Genomic DNA, 19,363 nt, shown 5'->3' with positions numbered 1-19,363 from the left:
TACTTACTGGACGTGACAAATCAAGGAAGATGGATGAAATCATAGTCGCATGTGTTATTATAGCGAAATAAATTATATTGCCACTCTAGGCGCATTTCCGCCGTCGCCACCGTCGTCGCCTTTATGTTCACTATAAAGTCCAAGTGCGATAACATCGTGCCCGCGCGCCGTATTGTGTGAGTACGAGTGAAAGCAGGCGACGGTGAGTCGAGGACCGTGGCCCGATTTCGCGCGCGCAGGGAAGGAAAGCGAGGAGGAAGCGCGCCTTGTATCGCGCTCAAGGCAGCAGGGGAGGCGCTCTACTCCGGCGGCGGTTGCATATGGCGCGGCTGAGGGCGGCCGCGCAGACCCTATCTTTAAAGCAACCTGCGATGGGTGCGGAGTCTAAGCGCGCAACGGCTGATAGTTTCGTGCTCGCTGCGTTCTCACCCATTAGTTCGCGCTGAAGCGAGAGGCAGCACGAAGGTCAATTCGCTCGCTGCTGCCCCCGGCCACTCTTCCTCAAGCCAGCATTTTGACCATGAGTGTCCGTGGACACCGAGTGAGATGTGTCTATGTTTGACTGTACGCGCCCGCGCTCGTTAATGCAGTTAGCAGGCGAATGTTTCCACCTCTGACTCCACCTCTGACTCCAAAAACAACGCTTCGTGCATGGCACTTCCATGGAGGGTGAACATCACGGAACTTGTACAGATGCATTCATTCATATGCATAAACTAAATTCACCATCTCTGCACTGTTTTATGGACTGGCGTAAAATGCGAGACGGTTCCCCTGCCAGGCCTGAGTTTGTTCGCAGCAGAAATATGCGAATATATGGGCATTGTTTTTTGCTTTATGTCGGTTTCAGTTTTCCTTTAGTGAGCGTTCAAATCTCTCCTGGGGCAGCAAATGGCATGAGAGTAATTTTGGACTTTCTTACCCCGTGTACACGTATTGCATAGTGCAATTCAGATGTTTCACTTGTGGCAAAAAAATTCAGGCTGTAAGAGGTTAATTATCATTTCTCTCTCTCTCTCTTTCTTTTTCTTTGTGTTGCACGACTCTTTGAAAAATAAAGCCACTATATTATTATATCTCTCTAACTGTTTGCAAGCCAGCAGGCAAATAAATATGCAGTCGCTCGACACATTCATAAAAATTCTGCGCACTTTGGTTAACAGTGTCCAAAGGCGTAACCTGTGCCGCTCCCCGCTCCTAGCATCTAGGTTTTCGGGTAAGTGTCTAAGCTAGCACAATTCTGCTGTCACAAAATGGCCTAATCTCCACCCTATCTATTTCAGGGCGCTTATCACAAGACATGTCCGACAAAGCAGTGCAGCATTATCCACGTACATGGCTCCAACGAAGAGGTGCCCTCGGTCGTCGTCCAGGTGGCCAGAGCGGTAGTAGAGCTTGCCACGAGTGAACACCTTCATCGGCAGCGTCACTGCAGCACGCAAATTCACCCAGAAACATTGCTCAGGGGCAAGCAAGCACTAAGAGCGCGTAACATTAACACGCTACGCATACTCGTCCATTTAAAGATCCACGAAATTAAAATAATAAGTTAAGCTTAAAACAATAAACTGGACCACTACGATGTCCGATTTTTCACCTATACTGAGCAAAGAGCGTGCCTAAGTAAGAAAATGGCAGGATAAGCGCCGCAGCGGTAAAATACCATACCAGCTTTCATAACCTGTACGAAGCCCAATTTATTATTCCCAAATTGTAGTCACCAGCTGATGACAATAACAAAAAAAAACTACGTACACTCCAACGTGAGAGAGTTCGCAAATTTATTCAAATTTTTTTTGCACGAGATATAGCTCACCGGTGCTCATTGGTGAGACGTCTTCTCACCGCTCTGATGGAGCTATTTTCGAGAGCTTAGAGCCCTTACAGCGCGGATCTGTGACTCAGAAGCAGGCTGTAGCGCAACGACTTCAAAGATTGCCAGCGAAGCTTGTGTAGGATTCTTCCGTGAGGTACACCCCGTTCGTAGCGGGTAACTTGAATTGCAGAGCATTACGCCAGCACCTTGAGTTGTGCGATGTTTCTAAGCTGAGCTAGCTAACTCACTCTGGCGAAGCTTTATTTTTTTGTTCTTTTTTTTGCGAACCCTTTTGAACATTGCTAACCATGACTTGTGCAGTCTTGCCCAACACAGCACGTGCTCACGTGGCGGTTCCCATGCATTGGGCGACAAACGCATTAATGAGACGGACGAATAATAGTCAACCTTGCCACTGTTTATCATGCCGCACTTCTGTGTAAATACGGCTCTCCTTGCCATCATTTTCTCGGCAAGCACCTGACACGAATGAATCAACTCTGGAGTTTTACGAGCCGGAACCACGATCTGATCACGAGGCACGCCGTATGGAGGAACTCCAGATTAATTTTGACCACCTGTGGTTCTTTAACGTACACCAAAATGTATGTAAACGAGCGCTTCTGCATTCCGCTCCGATCGAAGTTCCGGCCGCCGCGGCCGGGATCCAACCAGCGCCCTCGGAACTCAACAGCACACCACCATGACCTCTGGTGGAGCATCTATCACCACCTTCGTCCTCGTGGCATCACTGAGTCGACGTCTCAAAGTGCGATTTCCGTGGTCTACTGTTTCCATTTCGAGATGTGTATATTGTGAATGGTGCAGCTATAGCATGAACATAAATATCGCATGACATTAAACTTGTGACCTGCGCGATGTTCAGACACAAACAATGCGTGAGATTAAACGTCGCATAGGATGACAACAAAGACAAGTTTACACGTCGCAGTGAGATTTTTAACATTTAATGAACCGCTTCACGTGAGCTTCGCCTCGCATGGATTCCAACATGTACCTTAGATCTGCATTCTTTTTTTTTTTCATTGTCAAAATACTTAGCCGCTGATTTCCGGGAAAACGCTCAGTTGCACTTTTATTTTTCGCACAACCGAGACATATCCCCGTTAAAAAAAAAAAGAACTGTTTTCTTTTTCTCTTTCTTTAGGAAATACGTTTGAACTTCAACGTTTCCAAAAAGAAAGTTGAGGTTTGAAAGCGCGCCGAAACTATGGTCCAGGAGGACGGCAGGCCATGGTGGAGCGTCCCGCTACAAGATCTCTAAATTATGGCGATACAAAAGCTCTGCGTCATAAAGAGCTTAGTGGCCATCGTGTCTCGCGAGAAAATGCGCAGTTTCGATAGCAGTTCGAACAACTACGAGGAAGCGAAGGCAGAAAAGGTATGGTGGCGGCAGCATTATATCACCGATAACGGCGTTCATGGCTCGACAAGGTGACTTTAAAAAAGAGCTGTGAGTGTGGAAACGATTCGTTAAGAGGTGCTTATAATATCAAGCACACTTTGCGCCATTCATGAAAGGTGCTACATGGTCCCTACATGGGGCTTCGAGACATGCAGAAGAAGCCGACCATGTCAGAGTCAAGCACAGAAAAAAAAACATGTGTTTTGCGTAAAAAGAACGATGATAATAACATAGCCTGGTGAAATGCAGGGGGCAGTATGCTATATGCTTCTGAGGTTTCTATGTGTACCCATGGCCTGAGGAATGGGCGACGGGGTCAGAAGGCTGATCGCTGGGGTGAGCCGGTCAAGCACTTCGGGCATTTTCGTGGCCCCGCCTTCAACCGTTGTAGCATCGAAAATGTTCCCGCTGCTCGACGCCAAGAAGACCACTACGGTGAGCACGGAGCCAATCATGGCGGACACCAGCAAGGCCATCAGCGCCAAGCCTACGTACAACGGACGATAGGCGTCGTCTTCCTGCACGGAGGGAATCCTAACAAGTCACGTGTACTCTTCATTTCAACATCAAGAATAGTGACACTGGCTATGCCGGGAAAAACAGCAGTCACATGAGCTACAGCGAGAGGTATGCACTACATAAGCATTTACGCCCTACCTGTCGGTCAAGGGACCTTTCTCCAACACTTCTTGTTGTGCCACTCCGATGTAAGGATATAGATGTATAGATATACCATAGGATTATAGGATCATTTATATATATATATATACATGTGTGTGTGTGTGTGTGTGTGTGTGTGTGTGTTTGTGTGTGTGTGTGCGTGTGTGTGTGTGTGCGTGTGCGTGTGCGTGTGTGTGTGCGTGTGCGTGTGTGTGTGTGTGTGTGTGTGTGTGTGTGTGTGTGTGTGTGTGTGTGTGTGTGTGTGTGTGTGTGTGTGTGTGTGTGTGTGTGTGTGTGTGTGTGTGTGTGTGTGTGACGAGAAATTCTTCGGGCCACCTTTCAAACGTAAATAACTTGAGCGCTGCTACAAGGCAGACAGAACAAGTAATTTCAGCAGTTTCGACCGGTGGACCGATCATCGTCAGGATTTACAAGAAAATGGCAGTTCGGCGCTGACAGTGAAGAAAGCAGACCGGGTGCCTGGTCGTTCTCAGATACATCAAACCGAAAGGGACAGTTGTGACAGTGATTAACTTTTTCTCAGCACTTTGACAGATATACAGCTGCCTTATTGGCAACAATGCAAGCCAAAAGAAAGGCCCTGCATATACATATATATATATATATATATCCAATCACGACCACATAAAACCAACACCTAATGGAGCCAAGGAGCGCAGCGAAAATTAGCTGTGGTTGAAATTAGGTATTATTAAAGGGAGATGAAAGTGGACGAAAAGATAACTTGTCGCCGGTGGGAGCCGAACCCACAACCTCCGAATGACGCGTGCGCTGCACTACCATTTGTGCTACGGCGACGGCTATTAATCCGTCCACTAACTTAGGTATTTATCTTGAGTAGATCTAGTCCTGGAAATGTTAGCCAACGCCACTCGACACTATCGTTGGCGGATGTAGAAGATCCTTCTTTTGCCCAATCGGTTCACGTAACACGTGAACTTGGGAGAGAAAGCGCGTGGTTAAAAAAAAAACATCGTATGCTATCTAATGACTTCAGGGCTGCCGGATTGAGGACCCTCGCTAAGAATGAACGAGAGAAGCAGTGAAACCGACGGGCTCTTGAGCTGCTGTCAATAATCTACACAAGCAACCATGTGTATTCGCAGAGAATGTGCCTACAGTTGGGAGTGTGCCGAAGAAAGGATATCATAGCGACCACAAAGCCATTGTGACCATCGTTACCAAGTGACAGTGAGTGATGCAATAAAGTCGTTACCACAAGTTTTCTTACCACGACATTTACAGCACCGCTGGTTAGCCACATTCGCAGGGCGGAATAGGCTTGACTTTTTCTTTCTTTCTTTTTTATAGACATGGGCCACATTGCATTTTAGGACAGCCAAATAGCGACTTTAGCAAGATTCAGAAATCGTGCTCATCCAAGGCGGCCCAAATATGAATACCTCGAAATTTGTGACGTCACTTTGACGTATCGGTACTGGACCTTTTCGGCAGGAAATTCAAAAGAACGGAACTTTGACTTTTGTTTTCTCTACTGAAGGTCAATTCATAAGGGCGAAATTGAAGAAAATATCGTTTTCAAATACATTTTTTTACGAGTGCATACTGATTTAATGTTAATCTTTAGTGTTCCTAATTCTCGTCAACGATAGTTAGGTGCATACAAGGCGGGTCTCAGACTTATGAAGCAAGGTAATTCGGCCCTGTTTCTACAAAGATGTACGTTGTGTCCCTCGGAGTAATACAGAGTAATCGTAAACGTCATAAGCTTTCGCCGTACAGTGGGCAGCCGAAGGGGCCGAAGACATTATAAACGCCAAATTTCGGACGCGTACGTGCGTCCGAAATGTCGTCGTTTGCACAGTCCGGCGAACCGCCTCTGAAGTGAAGCGTCATTTAGGACTAGTCAGTAACGCTTGGCAGGAGGCGTTCTACCATTAGTAGTGCGTATTTGGGGTACTTTCCAGCGTAACTCGACGTCAAGGTTACATGCCAGGCTGCTCACCTTCTGCAGGGGCGACTGGATTCTTCTCATTGACGCGGGTTCCACGACCGGGTTCGCGGGAGTCCCGTAGAACTGGTGCTCATCACCCTGCGGCAGCTGCTGTCCGTACTCCTGCTGCTGATCATAAGCGTTGGGACTTTGATGCGCCTGCGAAGGCAGAGAAATTCCGCTGTGATGAGACAGCCGCTGGTACTGCGCTACAGGCATCATGGCTCAGCACTGATTCCACTGGATCGGCCTCGTGTTCCTGCTCGCGTCACGCGGCACGGCTTTCTTCGTCTTCTTTTGCAACTGCACCCCCCGCCTACTGATGATGGTCATGTAGATGCAGGAGTAGAACCTTGGTGGAGCACGCTAGGGACGCGGCCAAACTCAGTGGAGCCCTGGACTGAGGGACCACCCGTGCTGAAGAGGCTTCCCTTCGACGAGAAGACAGCGTGACGAAGAGAAGACCTCGATCCGCGAGAATTCCATTTTATGCTTCAATAAATGTTTTTTTTTCTCTCTCTCTCTCTCTCTGGAGCTAGGGCACATAATCACTCTGGATGATTGGCCAAGGACTGGGTGGTTCGAAATAAAATAAGCAATAAGAATGTAAGAAAACATGTAGCTTAGAATAAAGAGAAATAGAACGAAGAGAACGATTTCATGAAAAAAAAGAATTTAATGAGAAACATAGTAAAACGAATGCGTCGTCGGAATATGGCGCAAATCCATTGTTAAGGATAGGCCACAGCTGTGCACTCGTCAATCAATGAATGAATGTTTACAACGGCTCTTTTGTCGTGCGTCCTCGGCATTGCACAGAACTGCTAACAGAGTTATGTTGCTGCTGCACAAATGCTAGCGCCAAATTCTTGTCTGGTATGCTTGGTTTAAATCTCTACGAGCTGAACTAAGTTCTCCGTGCTGGCCGAAAAAGCGAACGCGCAGGAAAATACTATGGGCGCCACAGGAAACTTGTCTAAATGTTGTCCTTCTGGCTTCATATAAACATTTGGATTCATGTGTTTGCAATCTCGCGAAACTTACCTGTCAATAGAGCGTTTCCGCGAACACATAAATAATTGATACTACATGGAAAACAACGACACAGCTAACGTTGTCTCCCAAAGATCAGATTTACTGGCGTGTATACACTGAAGTGTTCATGTGCGAAAAAGCCGCAGTGTAAAATGAATCAGGTGCGAGCGGGCGTCGACACATTCTATCGCTAAGGACCATCATGTACCTAGCACCCAAGTGATACGAGCCAGAACAAATTTATTAATAAAAGAAACTGCCGTCCAATTTCACAAAAAAGTCATTTCAGGTCACAGAAAAATAAGTTAGGGCAAATGCAGCTAGCTTCCTGGAATTTAGATGAAACAAAGCCTTCTTGAATTTATTTTGTTAAATGCTATGCGTGCGATTGCACCTTATTTCCAACTCAAGTAATTATATACACCTATTGTACAAATCGAAACATAAGTTCACAGACTTATGGCATACCACTTGGACAATGCAAATATTTGCAGGCTAATGCAACGCTTTGCTGCTGTTTAAGGTAAAATCGTGCGTGAACAGGGGCGTATGCTGACTCCAGCATGTGGATTCAAGTTTACACTTATTAGAAAGCCTTAATGGACTTCCCTCTCGAGGTGGGGTTTCATCCAATTAGATCAGATTTTATATTACTCCGCATTAAGTAGCCCATCTCGAATAAAGAAAATGGGCAAAGAAGTATGAAACACACGATGAATACCGCTTCAACTCCTTTGACAGACACATGATCAACCACCCACTAGGCGACCCGCGCCACTGCATTGACGCTCCACTGAGTCTATGCTGCGGAATGTCCTTTGTAAATGTTATTTGCCATGTAAACACGTGTTGTTCTTTAAAAGCTAGGTTCACACGCCTGCAGGATCAGCTTTCGCTACAAATCACGATAAAACATACTAATTAACTAACGCGCTGTCGAGTTTTCCTTAATGATACGCATAACGAAAAATATTTGCGGAACCCACGCACTGTGGTAATTGATGTAAGCGACGCCTTGTGTGCTGTTTACTTTGATTGACAATAATTAGCGGTTATGTTGGCGGCCAGTGTGTAATTTCTTCATCGTTTAGTCCAACACGAGAGTGGTGAGTTGATATTAAACGTTACCTTGCGTGCATCACTGCTGTTTGTCTGCGTAGTACACAGAACACACAGCGAGACTTGCTTGAGGCGTTCCGCACAAATCTCCTTTCCAGCCTGTGTATCCTCGACTTTGAGTCCACGCTGTCAAGCCATTTTGCTGGGGCGCGTCTACGTGCTCCTTCTGCACACGTGGCCAGCAACCCTGTTGAGACGCCAACTCCAAGCGCTCTCTTCAGGATATGGACGATAGTAATGTTGACACTATCAGAGCCCAGCATGTGACCTCCACAGCCAAGCACCTGCATTTTTGTCGTATAGGAACGCAAACACAGCACATGCAAAACTCAAAAACTGAAACGATGCCACGGCGGCGCCGACCGGGATGGATGGATGGATGGATGGATGGATGGATGGATGGATGGATGGATGGATGGATGGATGGATGGATGGATGGATGGATATTATGAGCGTCACCTTTAGAAAAGGGCGGTGGCTTACTCAACCAAGCTCTTGCTATTATACTGCCTAGTGTCTTACTTGGATAAGAAAGAAACAAAAAACTACGTGGAATTCTCATGACCAATTTTCTCACCCCCTATAGTGAACTTTGTTTTTGTAGGTCTCCATTTTTTTTGTGTGTCGTTTCCCTACTTTTCCACCAATCTTCCAATCGCCTCTTACTAATCTCTATAGCGGACATGTTTACTTTCCCCCTGCTCTCGCTGAACCCAAGGGCTTCAAGGAGGCCAGTGGTGCCTTAATCGACCGCTCGGCAAATATCTTCACATTCTAATAAAACAGCAACCACAGCAACCACATGCTCCTCTTCCTTCTATCTTGCTTTGTAGGTGTGTTCTAAAGCGTCCTGATCCCACTTCGAAAGTAATGAGCCTCCCTTTAAGCTATCATAAATTGTTTCTTTCCTGATTTCGTTTTTTCCTCTTAAGTAGTTACTCATGGCAGCTTTCTTTTCAATTGCCACCACCCACGAAATCATTTAAGCACCTCTGACTTTCCGCTTGACGTTCTTTGTTGCTGCATTGCTCACCCTTCAGGCTGCATACTTGCTGGTAAGCTTCCTAGTTCTTTTCCTCCACTGTGAATTAATGTTTTTCCTGTACGAATACCTTAACACTATCCTGCCTCTTTTACCTTCTTCCATATTCCTCAGTAGTTCTTCATAATCAATTTTACGTGAGCTTTCCTCACTTCTAAACTTGTCCAGCCCCTATAACCCTGCACTGCTTCATTTGTAGTATTCCCGTGAGTGCATAAAACGAGGCGTCCCACTCACTCTTGCTTGCCATCGAGTCCTAATTGTACCCCTGATTTCAAGCAAGCAACCACATTTACAAAAGTAAGTCCTGGAACCATTACACTTCCCACATACCCCGGAGCACCTCGTACCTATTGTATGCCCATAGCGCTCTGTGCTTCAATATGGCTGCATTTCTCTTCCACTTTACTGTTATTGCTTTTTTCTTGTGTTTCCATATATCTATTGTTTTCGTTTATCCATAAACCAACGTACTTATGTTCTTTACCCCAGGTATTTCCTGGCCCTGTATTCCCACTGCCTGTCCACTGTTTTCGTTGAATACCATAACGCCTGATTTTCTAATGCAAATTTTCAAACTTAAATTCTCGCCTTCCTGTCCACAGATATTAGCCAGACATTGCAAATCACGTTGCTTGCTAGCTAACAACACAAGGTGGTCCACATAAAATAAACCTGGAATGCTGCTCTACTGTTATACCCGCCTGTTTGTATGAGAAATCAAACCCAATACTACTTCCTTCTAGCGCCTTTCCATCCTGACCACGTACATCATAAACAGCAGTGGAGATAAGGGGCACCCCTACTTCAGTCCCTTGTTGATATCAGTTTTCTCCCCGCTCCTCATCCCTTCCCATTTAACACAAACGGTATTTCCTAGGTAGATCTCTCTCAAAAGATGTAGACAATCGTCACCTAAGCCTTCCCCTTCCAGAATATCCCACAAAATGTTGCGGTTGTAATACGCTCCTGTAATGTCAAAAAAGGCCACCTGTAACGGTCTGCTTTCAACTCTTGATATTTCAATACATTGAGTAAGAACAAATAAGTTATCATCGAAACGCCTACCTGTTCTGAAGCCATTATGAAGTTCTCCCAAAGCGCCATTATTCTCTGCTCATGCTTTCAGCTTTAATTTGATAGCGTGCATTGCTAACCTGTATTTTACCGATGTAAGGGTCAACGGTCTATACGAGTGAATTCTATCTTTCTCCACCTTACCTTTATAAATTAAGTTCATTTTACTTTGTCGCCAACTGTCCGGTATTAGTCTATCTTGTAAAATTTTTTCCAGTGCTTTCACCAGTGCTTCTTTACTTTTTGCTCCTAGTTCACTAATCAGCCTAACGGGAACCTCGTCTAACCATGTGGCTGTGCGCTTAGGACTTTTCTCTTCGCCTTTCTTCCAGTTGAAATTTGTCAGCAACAGATCCTTTTCCTTCTGGTTTTGTTTCATGCTCTCTTTTTCTTCAAATTGAAAGATTCGGCTGGTATTCTTCGAATGTAATTTAATGCCGCTTCCCCTTCCAGTTTGTTTCCATCTTCGTCTATTGTTGTATTGCTGCTGACTTCCTGCCTAATAATTTTATGTGGTTCCAAAACATTCTAGGTACGGCCTTGTTTTTCTCACGTATTTCTGACAACCAACGTTCACTTTCACCATTTATCTTGGCTTGCACCAGTACTTGAACCAGAGCCTTTTTATCCCAGTATATTTCCAATTTACTGGCCACTTCATCCTGCGGCAACTGCGCCTTAATTCTTTGCCTGCCTGTGCTATCTGGATGCTTTCTGTCGTTCGGTGATCGCTTCTCGTATCTCCCTGTTCCGCCAGCTTTCCGGTTTCTTTTTTCCTTTCCAACGAGCGTGTTTCTCTTCCCGTATTTCTGTCGTTATTACGCTGACAAGCTCATTATCTCCCACTCTTTGCTAGGCCGTTTGTCAAGTTCTTCCGAATATATTTGTTATTTGTTCAGCGTTCAAATTCGTACTGGCCATTTCGCACTCCTTGCTCTCTTTCCCAATTACATATCCCATTTTCAAAATGATGCGTTTATGGTCACTCCCTTTGCTGCTATACCCTTCCTCATCAATGACCATTTCTCTCAACCTATCATGAATTCCTTCTGTCATCAGATAGTAATCAAAGGTCTATTGCCGGTTTCCTACTCCCCACATGATCTGCCCTTCACACTTAGGCCCTGTATTCACGATAACGAGGTTATGTTGCTCACAAAGGTCTAGCGTTGACTTCCCGTCATTGTCGGTATAGCCATCTAAATCCTGTATGTGGGCATTCATGTCATCTAATAGGATAATTTCGGCATAATTCCCGAAACCCTTAATATCAGCACTTACGCATTCCGCTAACTCTTTATTCTTCTCTGCGCAATTATTTCCTCTCCACAAATACGTAACGCCCAGCCAAGTTTTTTTTCCCACTCATTGTACCTGATAACCAAAGATGCTCTTGACATATTGAATTTACTCTTTTCCATTTGGCTCCCTGATCGATGAGCATTCTGACTCCCCCTCTCTTTCTTTCCGACTTAGTTATGTTACACCCTTCCCAAACATAATTCTCAATCACTGGTGGCTCTTCGGAGTCTCTAAGGTGCGTTTCTGTAACTGCATACACCCATATTTGCTCTCTATTTAACTGCTCCTCAATCTCTGCCCACTTTTCCTTTCTTCGGCCGCCCTGCATATTGATGTAGCCCTTTGCATTGCGAGCTCTCTTGTTTTCTTCCGTTTTCTGTTATTGACGATGATGCTATCCTGAGGTTCCCCTAGGGGACCTTCTTCATTACTACCTACTCCGGCCTCCTGAGTGCCCGTGGGCCCCCTAAAGAAGCAACAGCGCGACCAGTAAGTCGCCAACCCACTTCTCATCCAAGCCTGTAATTGGAGTCGAACGCTGTTTTCCTTTCTCGGGCCCGCCGCGCTCCAAGCCGGAGGATGACGTACACGTGCTAGTGCGCCTACGTACACGTGTTTGTACTGTGACGTCGCTCGTGGTGACATGTGACTTCGAGAATTATTCAAGGTAACATCTGTTATTTGTGTAATATAGTTGCTTTAATAGACGAATTAAAACTTAGAGAAATAATCAAACACACAAACCGAATGTCTGCGTGTCTTTGTTTTGCTCCGCACCGCAGCAAGAGTAATGTACTTCCGTTTCGTCTCCTTGTTTCCACGGTCGTGCGGTCCCGCGCGCAGACACCGAAACTATGTTATTTTCTACCGTGTTCCAGCGTGGGATCATGGTCTGTGATGCGCGTGTGTCTGCTTCAGTATTCGTGTAGCACTGACTTATACCGCTAGTCAGGTGTCCTCGTGCACAGCGCGCAAAATCGTGTGCTGCGCGAAACGAGAAAATCACAACAGTTCGCACGCAACGCCGTCGTGAAAATGCGCCGCACTGCAAAAAAAAAGAAAAAAGAAGCACGGAGAAAAAATTGAAGGCCGGGCCCATGACGTACGCGTCACACGATCGTCGAGGTCCAATATGGGAGAACGCAGTGAAGGAATTTCGCTTGCGGAGGCTAGACGGGGCAAGTAGAGTAACTCTAGGGGGCAAGTGGAGAGGTTGTCCCACTCGGCAGTGGAACTCGCCTCCTAAAATCATGGGTTCGCGGCACTGAAATATTCCCATCTCGACTATTAATGAACAGATTTGAAAAAACAAAACTTTTCTTTATATTTCCTATAAGTGGACAAAACTGCACCCACGCACAATGGGAAATGCAGCGCCTGGTGCCACGAAAGCAGACGCTCCACACACGATGCTTACACGTCACTCGGGTGCTGGTTTTACATAATGCCACAGTATGTCCTCACAATCGATACTAGTGCAAAGACTCAAAAGCAGGTACCACTCCTTAATTGCAGGGTTGCTTTAGTGGGCAATGCAACGTACAAAGCCGGTGCAGAAGGTAGTAAAATTTGAAAATTCACTTATACCCAAACATGAGGGTTTTAATTATGAGAAAGGAGGAGAAACAATGTGCGTAAAATAGTAATATACACCTACTGGTTATAAAAAAAAACATGATTACCAACCTTTGCATTGCGTTTACTCAAAAAAATAAAGAAGGCTGACATAACACAAACATGCTGGTGCCATAGGTGCTGACTACAGGAGGGGGGCTCTAGGGCCTGAGCCCCTTCGGAGTTTTCCTGAAGGGAGGGGGAGCAGGGACATCTAACTGCGGCGTTTTCCGTGACTTACAAATTGTGTTCCAATTTTCCTGACTGATAAATAAACCCCACGAAATATGGAAAATACCATGTGACTGCGCTTCTACCCGCATCATAAAGCAGCGCCCTCGAACAGGCTCCCTCCGCATTAGCCGTAATAAACTAAATAAAGGAAATAAAGGTAAACATTGTGATCGAGCTAGTGCTTTATCTGCTGCGCCCCGGCCAAAGTAACACGTAGCGTTTGGTGTTAGTTGGAAACAAGCTGTGATAGTTGTTATCTTAGTGCAGATAAAGTGCACAATTTTTTTTTTTCCACAAAACCTATCACCACAAAAGCGAACTGACATCAGTGCAAATGTTTAAAGGTGTCTTTTGTTTCATCCGAGTCGCTATGTTTTTCTCTAATGAGCAGAAGGAAAACTTGATCCTTGCCTTGGGATCTGCAAATGGCAACAAGAGTAAGGCCGCAAATACATATTACTCATTGAAGTGTGGTGGTAGGACAAACGCATCGACTATCATCAGGAATTATGAAAACCTGAGATGAACTGGCAGCTTCAAGAAACAGCAGCGAAAGATTCCATCTTTGAGTCCTAGCCTACGCACGGATGTTCTAGTATTTATGGCCTCAAACCCTCATGCTATCTTGCGGGACATGGTCACCCAGGTACCAATTTCCGAGTCATCAGTTTGGAGGATTCTAAATGATGGCCTACCCACATCACCTTAACCAGCACAAACGCTTGGAAGATAGGGACCTGTAGAGTCGCCTAGATTTCTCAAATTGAGTCCTCACAAAAGCCAATGCGTCACCTGACTTTTTGCACAACATCATGTGCACAGGTGAAGCCAACTTTCGCAGAAACACCTAGGTAAATTTGCATAATGTACATTATTGAAGTGACTCCAATCCACACTGGGTATAACGCGCACTAGGCACCAGTACCAGTGGTCATTCAATGTTTGGTTCAGAATTTACGCAGGTGCTATAATCAGTCCCATCTTCTTCGATCAAACACTGACTGGACAGCATTATGTGGACGAAATCCTTGAAAGAGTGATGGACGAGTTTCTCAGCGAAGTCCCACTTTCACATCTTCACTTCTGTGGCATCAGCAAGATGGAGCACCAGCACACAGCAACAGCCAAGCATAAAACTGGCTGGATGTGACTTTTCATGCACAATAGATTGGGAGGCACAAGCCTATAAATTGGCCAGCTAGATCACCTGACCTATCTCCACTCGATTTCTTCTTTTGGGGTTATTTGAAAGATCGTGCTTACATTAGTGATTAGTAATTGCTGAAAACACCGCAGTTAGATGTCATTTGGGGGTGCCTATAGGTACCTTACTGACACTGATAATTACGACAGTACTTCTTGAGTTAGATAATTAATTATAACTTAATTCAATCTCAGTAACAAAAATGTATCAGCTGCTCCACTGTACTGGAAACAATACGCACTAGGTTTTCTTGGAATAAGGCAACTGCTCTTCTTTTAAGTCTTGGTGCACAACTGTTGGGACACCCTGTATAATTCTCTCAGCATCCGAAATAAAGCCAAGCCGGATTCACTCGAAATCAGAATCAACAGCATTCATGCACAACAAAAAAAAAGAAGAGAGAGATGCTGCAGTTTTTCCGGAACGGCGAAGCTGTATTAGCGTTAGCGAAATATGAAAGAATTTCACGAAGGAAGATTACGCCACCGAGAGACGCCAGGTCCTTGGTGGTGTGAGAGGACTCGGGCTGTGAAACTGAACTGTCTCCTACTATGAGGTCTTGTAGTAAATTCTCATATTTTCATAGTCTATATATTCATATTCTCATATATATATAAGGCCTTTGATTCCCTCGACCACAGTATTCTTTTGCAGAAACTGGAATCAAATGGTATTTGTGGTAATTGATTATCTTTACTTGAATCTTATCTTCAAAATAGATTCCAGAGTGTACACATCAATAAATGTAGCTGGATCTGGATCCCCCGACATTTAATGTTTATATCAACAATATAGTAAACATGGGCACAACAGTTAAGTACGTAATATACGCAGATGATTCAATGATACTTATCTCTGACATTAACCTGCCTCAATTAATATCCAGAGCTAACAACCTGCTTTCGGAGATTTCCTCACGGTCAAAAATGAGCAGACAAGATGAATCCAAATAAAACAAAAGCTGTTATATTTCGTGCTAAAAATAAGATAGTGCCTACTCACCAGTCATTAATTCTTGATTCACCATGAATAGATACTGTCGATATGCATATAATACTTAAGGTTTACTTTTCATCGAACTTAAGTTGGGATACTCACGTTAACTGCCTATGTAGGAAAATCTCGTCTGTAACAGGAGTCGTGTCTCGCTGCTGTATTCTGCTGCCACTCAGGGCCAAACTTCAAATATATCACGCGTTGTTTAACTCGCATTTAACTTAATGTACGTTGATATGGGGCACAACAACAAAAACAAACAAATAAAACCCTTGTTCTACAAGAAAGCATAATTCACTACATAGAAAATCTTGGACTTTATTACAGCCTTATCAGGTCTAGAGCGTCATGTTATTACAGTACTCACAAGAAACATCCATATATGGTCTGTACCTCGATTTCGTACAATTTATAAGTATCAAACTTTGGCATACAAAGTCCCAACAACACTAAACAGATATGAAAACATAACCAGTAGCAGTAAAAAACAGTTACGTTCTTGGTTTTGTTCCATTGTTTGCTAGTAAAAGATTCAGTATCTATAAATATCTACTATACTGCTTGCAAATCCGTCATTAAAAGCATCAAAAAATTTTTGCAGCATTTTCAGTGCATTTGTGCGAGTGATAAATATGTTGTACTATGTGTTGTAATTTGCATATGCATTTTCATGAGCATCGTATTTCAAGTGTATTTGTGTGATTTATGACTATGTTATATTATGCATTGTAATCTGCATGTTTCCCATTTTTGCCTTTGTCACGGCATATCTTCAGTTCTGTACCTGGGCCCCATCAAGCCGTTCACTCCGCTTTTAGCCCAGCGAACCATCCAGCATATTGTCTGGTTAACTAAACTTGAATTTGAAATCTGAATATATATATATATATATATATATATATATATATATATATATATATATATATATATATATATATATATATATATATATATATATATATATATATATATATATATATTCAGATTTCGAATTCTCATATATATATAAGGCCTTTGATTCCCTCGACCACAGTATTCTTTTGCAGAAACTGGAATCAAATGGTATTTGTGGTAATTGCTTATCGTTACTTGAATCTTATCTTCAATATATATATAAAGGCGAAAAAAGGGGGTTATCCGAGGGGCCCGATGTTTATTAGTCATATGATAAGAAGCCAACAAACACTGACACCAGGCACGTACCCAGGATTTTTTCTTTCAGGGGGGGGGGGGGGGGCAGCCCAAGGTAACTTCTATGCAAATGAGGGGGGCGGTACTTTACCAGTACAAATGTGAATAACGCCCACCATTTGCCATAAAAACACGTAAACCCACAAAAGAGAAATGAAATAAGGTGTATGTTACAGGTACACCTGTGCGATACACCTCTCCTTTACTTGGCAAACAAGGAACTACGTCAAATGGACTTGCGCAGGAGAGAAGCGCAGAAAGAACACTGCCAAGAACAAGAAGTTAAAGTGTAAAATAAAGATTAGTAGAATACAACTTAAAAAAAAACGGCAGTTGCAACAAAGGCACACAAACCGCGCGGAGTTGTGTTACTTCGCCAGCCACTCACACAAGCAAACAAAATCGTCGCCATGCGGCCTTTTCAAAATTGCGTCCTACTTTTATAGCTCCAGAGAGTCTGATGTTCTTGAAATCTTTTCATCGGCAGGAGCAATGAGGTGTGCAACAGACATGCGCAAAGTGTATGGAGTCTGAGCATTTCACTCTTCAAGAGTTTGCGGGGCTGTTCGTTTCACTGCTGAACCTGTTTTACTCACGAAACTTCACTGCCAACTGCCGCCAACTTCACTGCCAACTTCACTGAAACTTCACTGCCGGGCCCCCCGGGCCTCCCCTTGGGTACGTGCCTGACTGACACCAAGGACAACATAGGGGAAATTATTTGTGCTGTATAAATGAAATAAAGAAACAATACAGGGTGTCTACCAAGTTGACATTTCTAAATTCCCTGAGTTTTCCAGGTTTTCCCTGAGTGCATCTGCCCATTTCCCTGAGTGATTCAGAACTATGTTTTATGTCAAGACGGGCTGAAACCATATCGCCTGATGCTGTCACTGTCGAGTAAGCACATGAAAAAAATTAAAAAGCGACTTAATTCAATTTGAATACTAAGGAGTAGTGTTTATGTTATTCAAGAAGAGAATAGAAGGCAGGGGTTAGTAAAATGCACAGCAAATAAAGTGTCTTCGAAAAAAATTGCAAATAAGTCGGACATTCACAAATAAGAATAAAAAGGAGATGCACAGAGAAGCAAAAATATTCGAATATGAGCTATTTCTATCAACTGAAAGCAAGCTCAGTGGTATGAGGCCCGAACTCTGTCACAATTGAGATTCTCTCTCAACAACCACTCGTAAGTCAATCTCAATTGTTCTGACATACTCTCAGCCCGCGCACGACGCCTCAGTGTTGTGTTTCACTGCTTTAAAGAGTTTATTTTGGTTTGGATGCGGGACACCTGCATCTCGGCATCAGCCAAAACTTTGTTTTTTGAGCTCAACCTCCTTCAAAACGGCGGCAGCAAGCTTCCTTTCCCGTTTGTTCCTCAATGCGTACATCATTTCTGTTCTTGTCCTTCTTCTACCACTCGTTCGCCCCAAGGACAATTTGAAGCATCTTGGTCATTTGCACAGTCCACAGCCGATTTTTAGAATTCCCTAGAGGTCACGAAAACGTTCGAAAAATCGACCATTTGGAAAAAAATAAATGCGTGTCATTTACTGCCCTTAGAGGCTCAAGCCGCCACAGGCACGTTCGAAAACGCTCTGAAGGCCTGTCGGTACACATATTAGGCATATCGGCACTCGTACTGTGACAGGAAATACCGGGTGCACGTGTGTATAATTAAGGAACACATACTGTTTCCTGTGGCAATAGCCCCTTCCCACACTTGTTATGCGTCACTGCAATACTTTTGCGTATGCTTCACCATGTAACGTTTCTGTACAGAGGCGAAGCTGACTTTCGGGGACCGGCATTATGCAACGCACCATGTTCTCTAAGTTTCTAAGCCAATCGCGAGGACCACAAAAGCGGAGTCCGTGCCATTGCTGACAGCAGCGAATTCTTTCAATAAAAAACTCGGCACCCAAGGGCAAGAAGCTTCATAGCGAACGTCGAAGCAGCTAGGCCTAGCGTTGCCGCAGTGGTGGCAACGGCTGCCAGCGGATCTACGTGCGAGAGTGCCGGTGCGAGGTGGCGAAGTAATCAAAAGGGCAGCGGTGGTGCCTTTGATTACCGCCGTTTCGGACCTGCGGTCACGGCAAAACGTCCGGAAAATCGCACGGCGAAGGGTTCTTGCGTCCAAAATTTCACACGTTCTGATACGTTGACTCTATGGGGTACATGGCGGTGCCGCGACGCGGTCCAAATTATCGGGAATCCGGAAAGTCGGTCGTTGACTGCACACTGGCAACTCATCCAGCCGACGACAGGGCGTCAAAGACGATTAATTGCGATTCCTGTCTGTTGCTTGAGCCAGCATTACCGCGACTTTCAACCCTTCCAATAAAATTGCCGCTAATTTTCCCTGATAGAGGCCCAAATTCCCTGAGTTTTCCCCGACTTTTTCCAGACTACTCAAAATCCCTGAGAATTCCCGGTTTTCCCGGTTTTCCCGGTTGGTAGACACCCTGCAATAAATTAATGGAAATGAAAGTGGGTGAAAAAACAACTTGCCGCAGGTGGAGAACAATCCAACAACCTTCACATTTCGCGAAGGTTGTGGGATTTGTGGTATACTTAATTTTTGGGATCGTTCCCCACCAGCGCCAAGTTGTTTTTTCATTCACTTTCATTTCCACTAATGTATCATTTCTTTATTTCATTTATCA

General features: G+C 44.4%; 1 protein-coding gene across 3 annotated transcripts in view; it reads right to left on the bottom strand.

Moving 5' to 3' along the window:
* Positions 1 to 6,183, bottom strand: part of LOC135909638 (semaphorin-2A-like) — a 58,093-nt gene extending 51,910 nt beyond the window's left edge. For 2 of the 3 annotated variants that reach the window (XM_065441656.1, XM_065441666.1), the window contains exons 1-3: positions 5,890 to 6,183; positions 3,532 to 3,760; positions 1,336 to 1,429 (exon numbers count right to left, since the gene is read on the bottom strand). In XM_065441656.1, coding sequence (XP_065297728.1) covers positions 1,336 to 1,429; positions 3,532 to 3,760; positions 5,890 to 6,099 — 533 coding nt within the window. In that variant the 5' untranslated portion in view covers positions 6,100 to 6,183. The remainder of the gene's footprint in view (positions 1 to 1,335; positions 1,430 to 3,531; positions 3,761 to 5,889) is intronic. The other variant, XM_065441675.1, reaches the window with a different exon arrangement.
* Between the last annotated feature and the right edge of the window lie 13,180 nt (positions 6,184 to 19,363).

The sequence above is a fragment of the Dermacentor albipictus genome, chromosome 1 (assembly GCF_038994185.2).
Source record: "Dermacentor albipictus isolate Rhodes 1998 colony chromosome 1, USDA_Dalb.pri_finalv2, whole genome shotgun sequence".
Taxonomy (NCBI): domain Eukaryota; kingdom Metazoa; phylum Arthropoda; class Arachnida; order Ixodida; family Ixodidae; genus Dermacentor; species Dermacentor albipictus.
Note: the sequence above shows the minus strand (reverse complement) of the source record. Positions and strands in the feature narration are given on the sequence as shown.